Source organism: Notolepis coatsorum, assembly GCF_963971535.1.
Source record: "Notolepis coatsorum genome assembly, chromosome: 18".
Taxonomy (NCBI): Eukaryota; Metazoa; Chordata; class Actinopteri; order Aulopiformes; family Paralepididae; genus Notolepis; species Notolepis coatsorum.
Genome location: NC_140182.1, coordinates 74,706,157 through 74,716,210, shown reverse-complemented (window position 1 = coordinate 74,716,210; position 10,054 = coordinate 74,706,157). Strand labels below are relative to the sequence as shown.

Genomic DNA, 10,054 nt, shown 5'->3' with positions numbered 1-10,054 from the left:
ATGTAGTCGTTTTATATTACTGTCAGTCTGTCACAACTCCTGATGTACAACCGCAGTCGACTCGTTTCATTGGCTAATGTCTATGCTCCTCAAACACAAGGGGCGGGACCATAAACACTCCCAACGTTATAAAAGTGAGCCCCACGTTTGACAAACGTCTTCACAACGCCAGGTGAACCCTGCACTTGTTGTGGTGATGGAGTGGACCGCTGTTCGTCTCGTGGCAGTGGCCGCGCTCGGCTGCTTCTTGTGTGACGGGCAACAATACAGCCAAAATCCATCAGTGGAAACCCAATACAGCCAAGATCCATCAGTTGTCCAGCAATCCCACCAGGTCATGGAGATCCCGCTCACCTGGACCTACCCCGTGGACCCCACGGCCGAGCCCACGCCCAACGTGCCGTTTCAACTGAGCTCACCTGTCACCGCCACCCCAGTGGCCGTGGAGTGCAGGGAGGACATGGCCCACGTGGAGGTACAGAAGAACTTTTTTGGCGATGGCAAACTCATCGATGGCAATGACCTCAGGCTGGGAACCTGCGCGGCCGTCGGGGAGGACCAAGGTGCTCAGGTGTTGATCTTTGAATCTGATTTGCAAGGATGTGGCAGCCAATCGCAGGTATGCATGGAGGCCGAGGCTCATTCCTACTGTTAAGTGTTTTCAAGTTTTGTTTAGTCACATATAAGGTGCATTACAGTGAAATGCTTGGTTCTGGGGGCGCCCTCTGAGATTGTGCTTCACAGTAAAAAAAAAAAAAAAAAAAAAAAAAGAATAAGGGCAACAATATACAATGTACAAAATGCAACCATAATGCAAAATGCGGTATAGGGATGTAGTGCAAATCTTTAGTAATGGATACAATATTGTGTGTTAAAGTAACTTCTGTGCAATACAAAATAACCTTGGACTTTTGGGACTGTGCCACATCAAATTAATGACATTAGTTGGGAGGGAAAGAAGGGGTTGTTTATCCGTCTGTCTCTGCTAGCCTGTAACATCCATGGTTGTCTATTTGATGTCCAGTATGTCTGTCTCTGCTGTAACAGTAACATTGGTGTGTGATGTGATGTCCTGTCTGTCTCTGCTGTAACAGTAACATGGGTGTCTGATGTGATGTCCTGTCTCTCTGCTGTAACATGGTTGTCCTTGTAACGCAAAATTGTGTTCCAACACAACTCATTTCTGTATCGGCAGACCATGCAAAACTATCTTACAATGCTCATTCCTACTGTGATTTGAACAAATCCGGGGTAAATGTTTTGAAGTGTTGTGCTACTGTGCCACTCCTCACGTGCTCCTGTTTATGTCCTCGCCAGATGACTGTGCACGACCTCGTCCCTTACCTCACCTACACTTTTGTCCTGTACTATGAACCGCAACAGAGGGGGGACTCCCCCGTGGTAAGGACTACCGGCGCTGCGGTGACTGTGGAATGTTACTACCCCAGGTGTGTAGACTAGAGCGTCAATGACAGGTAATGGCCAGACTAACTAAAAATGTCATTGGATTCCGTGGAAACGGGAGCCAGTAAGTAAGGTTTACCAAAACAAATTGAAAATGTCTGTTGCTTTAAGGCAGTGGTTCCCAAAGTGCAGGTAATATTAATTTAGCCTACCAAAACGGATAAAAGGCCAATGTCAACAAAAATGAAATGACTGTCCGGTGTTATTCTTTATACAGGGCACATTCAGAAGCCTAAATACGTTTTGCCACCAAAAGGTGGCAAATTATTAGGGCACATTATTATAATTTGAAGGAGAAGAAATCTCCTATCCTACTGTAGGCCTACAACTACATTTTAAATTATTTCAGTGGCACACTAATTTGCCAAGCTTTTGTTCATTTTCAAATAAAATATAAAACTATAATTGTGTCTTGTGTTAATCTAGTCTTGTTAGTAGTAGAGGAAATTACCTAACATTTATTCTAGGTGGGGACCAGGTTAGGTGGGGCTCGAAAATATTTCCAACTACCACAAGTGGGGCCTGATTTGAAAAGTTTGGGAACCACTATTTTAAGGAGTGATTTTTTTGGAATGGTAACAAAGTGTTTCTCACTTTAGGCAGGCAAATGTGAGCAGTCTGCCGCTCATCCCAACCTGGACACCGTTTTCTGCTACCAAGGTGGCTCAGCAGTTCCTGTATTTCACCCTGAGACTCATGAGAGGTGGGTGAAAGAATTACATTTTTGTTAAAGTGTTAAGTAGCTCTACATTCAGACATCCATCACTGATAGTGTCTGGTCATTAACATGGGTCTCCCAGTCCCTCCGCTCTGCAGTAAACACAAAATACATGTTCTGGTATCCTGTTCCCACATTATCCAATCAGGAGAGAGAACCCTAAATATTTGTACTTGCTTACTGCACTGGCAGATTATTTTCTACTTGTTTCAATCACATATTTGCTTAAAACTAGTTTTTATTTCATATTTTTGCAATCTGATAAAGTGGGAACTGGATATGTATTTTGTGTTTACTGCAGAGCAGAGGGACTGGGAGACTCATGTTCATGGCCGGACACTATCAGTGATGGCTGTTCTTTTAACATGTAGACCACCCCCCCCCAACCCCCCAAAAACACTGGCAGCTCCTTTTTTAAGGACATTTCAAAACAATGCTATTGTATTTGGCTGGTTTAATGAAGAATCATTTCACAATTTCTTGGCACAGAAAACTGGCAACTTGAGAGACCAGTCAACCAGTATCTTTTGGGGCAGATGATTAACATCGAGGCCACAGTTATCCAGTACAGCCACGTGCCCCTGCGTGTGTATGTGGACAGCTGCGTGGCAACCGCAACCGCTGATGTGAATTCCAGTCCCCAGTATCGCTTCATTCAGAACCATGGGTATGTCAAAATGTTAATGGTGGGGATTGATGTTTGGGGGACTGGCTGTTTCAGGGGGGTTCACATGCCTTCGAGCAACATTGTACTTATTTTATTTTATGTACTGTCTTTTATACCTATTCTGTCTGCAATTTATGCATTGTTTTTGATTCCGTCAACTATATGCTGATTTTATGCATTTTTATACTAATTGCTGTGGGGCACTAGACTGCGGTCCATGTATGAAAAGTGTTATATAGATGGTTCATATTTATTTATTATTATATTGTAAAAATGTATGTATTGAAATGTATGTCTCGATGACATTGAAAATCAATTGTCCTTTTGAGAATAAATAAAGGTTTGAATGAATGAATATTCAAACTTCTCCCTAAATCGGTGATGACTCATAATGTAGCCACTAAAGAGTGACTGTGTGCAAAACAATTTACCTGATCAAACCCCGCCTCCCCTTTCTCGATCCTCCAATCGCAACGGTTTGCGTCTGAGGAAAGAAACGGTTGTGAGTCGAGGGTCAAGGGAAGAGGGCGGAGCTTGAGGTAGGTGCACAAGTGACTGATGTTTGGAATGCTGAAACCTTTGCGACAACAAAAGAGATAAGATATTCCTTTTATTTGTTTATTGTTATTTGCACTTACAAACATACATTCTGGAATAAAAGAACAGTTAAAATGTGCAGGAAAGGTCAAAAAGCCCAAGGGCTTATAAGCGAACTTCCCTCTTAAACCTATATAGGATAACTACACAGAACACCCCCCCCCCCCCACACACATTATGCACAAACACATGCGCATATCCCTCTCTCATACACAGATACATACAATACAGCATTATACAACAATTATAATGTTGAAATAAAAAGACTACTCACAAATACACATGGATACTAAAGACTACAGGATCTGTAGTTCTTTTTTAAGCTTGCTTTTAAATTTATTTAAAATGGAATATGTTTCTGTTAGATTTTGTATTCATTCCACATCACTGCACCTTGATAGACAAATGAGAATTTGGCAACAGAGGTCCTACAGAAAGGAATGCGCAAGTCATTATTTCTTGTGAGATGTGCGTGATGAGAATTGAACTCAAAATAACTTTGAAAGAAGTTGGGTAAATATGAAGGAAGACTAGTAATTACTTTATACATAAGAACACCTGTTTGGTACTTGTTGACCTCATAAATTGTGAGTAGTTGCAGTTGTTTAAATAGTGGTTTGGTTCAAAGGGGATCAATATTCTTTATTGATCCCCCTTGAGGAAATTTGGGCATCGTAGCACCATGAGGGGGAGGTGAGGTACAGGTGTGGGCAGGGTAATGGTAGAATACATAAATACAGGCAATAAAATTATAGTACAGTAGAAAGTAAAAATAGGCAGTGTAAACAATATAAATAACCAAAAGGTGCAGATGAGGGTCTGTATGCCCCATCAGTTATATTGTACATTACGATAAGGTTACAATAAACACTAGAATCTAAATATATACTACGAGTAAAAAGTATACACGGGTGCAGTATGCATAAGGTACCCTAACCGGCGTGTTATACGTTGTAGTGTGTGCAGTTTAGGTGGGAGTCAGACACACTCTGATCAGACATTCCTAATAGTTGCTTACTGATGTTTTTTTCTCCACAGCTGTCTGGTTGATGCTCAGATAACAGGCTCCACCTCCCAATTCATGGATCGTACCATTGACAATAAGCTCCAGTTTCAGTTGGAGGCCTTCAGGTTCCAGAATAGTGAGAGTGGCGAGGTAAGGACTTCCAGCACTGTCTAGTTTCCTCCTCTGCATCAAACCGCAATATCACTTCAATGAACAACAATCTGCCTTGTCCCAATAGCTCTACATTACCTGTCACCTGAAAGCAACCAGTGCCACTTTCAACATCGATGAAGAACACAGAGCCTGTTCCTATATAGCTGGGTAAGTGTGTGTGCATATTAACAGTAAGTGGTATTTCTTTTGTTGGAATAAGTGTTAAATAGCTCTACATTACGACAGCCATCACTGATATAGTGTCTAGTCAGTAATATGGGTCTCTCAGTCCCTCCAATCTGCGGTAAACACAAAATAAATTTTCTGGTATCTCTTTCCCACTTTATCCAATCAGGAGAGAGAACCCTAGATATTTTTTACTTATTTCAAGAAATCTTTCAAAGCCAAATTTGCTTACTTCACTGCTCGATTATTTTACTTGTTTCAAGCACATATTTGAAAACTTAAAACTAGTTTTTATTTCTGTCTTACAGCACTTTTTTTTTTATGTGAAACTGTATTTGGAGGATCCTTCTTCACACGCTGGCTCTATAACCTGTAACGTGTCTGGCTGTGTGATGTCAACATGAAAATAACCGCACCAGGATAGCTTAGCAAGTGGCTAATCGGAGGTTGTTTTATATTAATTCAATGTAGATCAAATAATGGCTTCACAGACTCTAGCCACACATCGTTACTAGATAACTACCGGACAGGAAGTGAAGTGAGTCACTGGCTCAAGTTAAACCTGTTGCAGGTACAAACAATGGAGTGCCACTTGGTGACCAAACGTGGCACTGCAACTAACTAATAACACAAAAATATAATGGGCACATTAAGTGACTGTTACAACCCCCCCCCCCCCCCCCAGGTGGAAGGAGGCGAGTGGAAGCCATGGAGTTTGTGATTCCTGCGGTGGCATGTCTACTGAACCTGGCGGTGGCGGCGGTGGTGGTGGCGGCGGCGGCGGTGGTGGTGGTGGTGGCGGCGGCGGCGGTGGTGCCAAAAATGTACCGCAGTCCGGTGGATACAGCCCTCCACCAGCACGCGAGCCTCCCCGCCGTACTAGCGGTACCAAAAAGAATGTACCGCAGTCCGGTGGATACAGACCTCCACGGCAGCCTCCCCGCCGTACTAGCGGTACCAAAAAGAATGTACCGCAGTCCGGTGGATACAGCCCTCCACCAGTACGCGAGCCTCCCCGCCCGCAGTCCGGTGGATACAACCCTCCACCAGTACGCGAGCCTCCCCGCCGTACTAGCGGTAGCGAAAAGAATGTACCGCAGTCCGGTGGCTACAGCCCTCCGGAGCAGCCTGGTTATGGGTATACTGGATATGGAAGGAATCGCCGTGATGTGTCCGCTAAAGGTCAACCACAAGGTATGTTCGATGTATATGTGGATATGCTATCCCACCAGAAGTAAGCTTTTACAATGTCATATCGTTTGTACCCTCCCTCCAAAAATAAAGACCTTGATTTCTTATCATAGAGCTGAACTACATTAAAATCTGCATTGTCTTTTTCTTTGGGTGAAATTAAAAAAAGAAATTAAAGGGACACTTCAAAAAAAATTTAAAACAATGCTGATTTTATTTTGCGCACAATCTTGCGCACATCCAAAAACAGTTTGTTTAGTTTGATGGTTATTGAGAGTAAGTGAGTGTGAATATGGCCACCAGTGATGTGATCGAGGACATTGAATCCTTGTGTTGTGTTAATTACAGCTTGATGAAATTATGTGGATGAAAAAATAGCAATACCTTGTCTTATAGGGACTGCTACCTTATCATTTCATGGAGCTGTAATTAACCCAACATAAGGATTCTTATAATTAATTATAATTCTACAACCTTGATAAGGTGTCCCGATGACATCACTGGTGGCCATAGTCAAACTAATTTACACCAACATTTACATTTAGTCATTAAGCTGACTCTTTTATCCAAAGCGACTTACATGTTCTGTACAACAAATCAGCAGGAAGGGTACAACTATGGCAGTTAAGGGTCAGTAACATTGTTTGTCAAACAGTGATACAGACTTGAGTGCATATTGGCATAGTAGGTAATAATAGGTAAGGTTGATTCCTTAGTGCATACTAGTATATATTTTTTACCTTAATATTTTTTACTTTGAACTAACTTTAACTATAAATGTCACATTTTATAAATCTGTGCACCTATAACGGCGCTAGTTAGGTGTACTAAATGACTGTCTCTCTTCCCCTCTCAGTTATCGAATGGGAAGGTCATGTGGCCATCGGTCCCATCGTCATTGGAGAGTGGATGGCTGAGTAACTCCAGATGCGGCCTCTTGTCATTACCATCCAAATAAATATTTCCAATGGTCCGTCACTGTCTTATTTATCCTTAATTAAAGGGGCATTTCATGAAAAACAAAACTACATAAAAACCGCTTTGATTTGCTATGCATATACTCTCTTGCATGTCTTAAGACTGCAAACGGGCCTTTTTGCACAAATACATTTGGTTTGAGAGTTAAACTGAGTTAATGAATGTGAAAGTGAGTCCACTTATTCCAGTGTGTTAAATTCAGCTAAGTGAACATGATTAAAAAGTTGTGTGTGCAGTCCTGGGCCAGGCCTATTAATCATTAAAGATGATGGTAACCACTTCCTCATGTAAATAACATTGAGAACAACATTGACATCCAGACTGGAATCAAAGCAGCGGAAGAGGCCACAATGGAACTATGGCACAACAACATGTGACGGAGGAGGATGCATTTCCTCAAGTCTTAAGGAAAGATACTGTTGAGAAAATACAGTTTTCAAACTTTTTTCTGCAAATATATCTCTTCTTTGAAGAATAAATTGCACCATGGCCATTGAGGAGTCACTCAATTCCAGCCTAAGCAACGCCAGTCACATCCTGTATAGAATAGATGTACAATACATAGAAGCTACTGTGCATGCCTGTGTCCAAGTTGTACTAATTCAATAAAAATTATTTACATTTGGTCATTTAGCTGAGGCTTATATCCAAAGAGACTTACAAGTAGGCAGGAAGGGCACACCTGGCAGCTAGGTCGGTTAGATAGCTCGAACTTGAGTGCAAGTGCATAACAAGCAGATGTATTAAACTGTCATATTATCATGGAATTACAGAGTAGGAAGAGGGGGGGGGGGGGGGGGGGGGCATGTATATATTACCACTTTCTCCAAACATGACATTTATGGTGAATTTACCAATACTATTTAATGAATTGGTAGTCCGCACAGTGGGAGACTTTATTCTGATAATGAATTTCACTCTTCTGTTATCTTGTCTTCTGTAAGTAGGGATATTCTAGAGCTGGTATACACACGTCTTGTAAGTGTTATAACTTTTTATATATCAACCTGGGGGCCAAGAATAAGAACAAACTGGCAAGGATCGTTAACATGGCCAGTGAAGTCATGGGGAAACAAAAGTGAGTGAGCTCTGCAAATATTGTCTGATCCTTTGCATCACAGTGAGTTTAACAAACTTCCATCTGGAAGGTGCTATAGAGTTCCCCTAGCCCCCAAAAACTAATTAAAAATGTTGGATAAAGATACCAGTATTTTATCCCACATGCCATTGCTCCAATGAATTCTTAGCTTTTAATTTTAACCATAATACTGCTTAGGTACCTGAAGGTCTGCTTGTGTTTTTCTTTTTTCTATGTATTGGGCCAATGTATTTTGTGCCTGTATGGTGTTTGTACTGTGTTGTCTTCTTGATTGCAACCATAGAGAAAATGGACACATTTCCACAAAAGTGGGCAAATAAATAGAGGGGGTGTTGTGCTGTAGTGGTGTCGCCTCACAACCAAAAGGTCATGGGTTCGATTGCCGCTTTGGGAACCACCGTGGGGTATCTCCCGGGCCTTTCTGTGTGGAATTTGCATGTTCTCCCTGTGCTCACAAGGGTTTCCCCTCCAGAACAGGAGATACAGTACAGTAAACCCAATGGAAAAACATGCAGAAGACCTGCACATTTGGGTCAAGTGCAGAGAGACATTTCATCAGTGACCCAATCAATTCCATGTGTCGCCCATCTCGCATGTGTGAGTTAATCTCCATGACAAATAAAGACATATTTAAAGACATATTCTAAAAACATATCTATCCATTTATCTTACAGTATGAGTTATCCATACTATCTAACGACAACCCCCCCCCCCCCCCCCCCCCAAATTGGGATTTTGATTTAGTCTCGCAGCATTTACCGCCCCCTCGTGTTCATACATCTCATTGCACTATTGTAATGTACACCCAGCGCCAAATCCATTTCAGCACCACAGGGAGTGGACAGCGCCACACGAGACCTGCTCCCTGTCCTGGCATCGCAATCGCACGTACTATACAATAATAATGCATTCAGTGTATATCAGTAGCGAGCGTATTTTCTTGAACCTTTCTCTTTCACAATGTTAAATTAAGTGTTACATAGATACATTCCGACAGCCATCATATACAGTGTTTTGTCAGTAACGTGGGTCTCTCCCTATGTGCCTCCGCTCTTTTCTGCACTAAACAGAAAATATCCCGTTCCCACTTTATCCATTCAGGAGAGAGACCCCTAGATCTCTTTACTTACGATTCTTGCCAAGCCAAACGTGCTACTGCAGTGCACTGGTAGATTATTTTACTTATTTCAAGGACACATTTGCTTATAACTAGTTCGTTATTTTTTTTGTCAGACCATTTTTGCAGTGTGCAGTTCTCTCTCCTGATTGGATAAAGTGGGAACGGGACACCAGCAAATGTATTTTGTGTTTACTGCAGAGCGGAGGGACCGGGACTCGGGAGACCCATGTAGTTACAGACCAGACTGGTAGTGATGGCTGTCGGAATGTAGAGCTATTGTTTTAACATAGATAGAACACTTATTGTAACAGCACCTTTAACATACCATCAGCCATGGTTGGATGGTGATCCATTGAGCTGTACTGTAGGCCTACTGTGCATTCTGCAATCTGTTAATACAGTTTTCAATCAATCAATCAATCAATCAATCAATCAATCAATCAATCCAACCTATAGCCAATGGCTGTTTTCCCCAATAGGTCACTGATTGACACTGACAGCGAGATATTTTTTTCTGCCATTATTAATTTATTATTATTATTATCTGTAGATATGCAGCAGGGTACGAGAAATACCTATGGCTCGGACAGAACTAATAAACATCTAAAATACTGGGTTGATAAATGTGGATTTCCACAAGGGGGGTCGTTTTATGTTTGCACTTTATGCATTGCTCTTGATCTGCCAATGTTGTGCTTTTTATTATTATAATTTTTTATTTACAGCTGTGAAGCACTTTGAGCTGCAATTCTTGTATGAAAGGTGCTATAATACGCAAATACAGTTTTTATTATTAGCACTATTATTATTATTATTATTATTATTATTATTTCCCACCGGCCTCTGTTTCTCTGCCCATACATTAGATCATGGCA

At 41.6% G+C, this 10,054-nt stretch overlaps 1 protein-coding gene across 1 annotated transcript; it reads left to right on the top strand.

The window, feature by feature from the left end:
- Positions 1-337: 337 nt before the first annotated feature.
- Positions 338-6,903, top strand: LOC311245399 (zona pellucida sperm-binding protein 3-like; the record flags this gene model as incomplete). Its single annotated transcript, XM_084335242.1, has 8 exons — positions 338-619; positions 1,318-1,448; positions 2,064-2,167; positions 2,672-2,849; positions 4,485-4,602; positions 4,691-4,773; positions 5,484-5,929; positions 6,839-6,903. The coding sequence occupies 8 exons, from the start codon at positions 338-340 to the stop codon at positions 6,901-6,903; spliced, it is 1,407 nt and encodes a 468-aa protein (XP_084191368.1).
- Between the last annotated feature and the right edge of the window lie 3,151 nt (positions 6,904-10,054).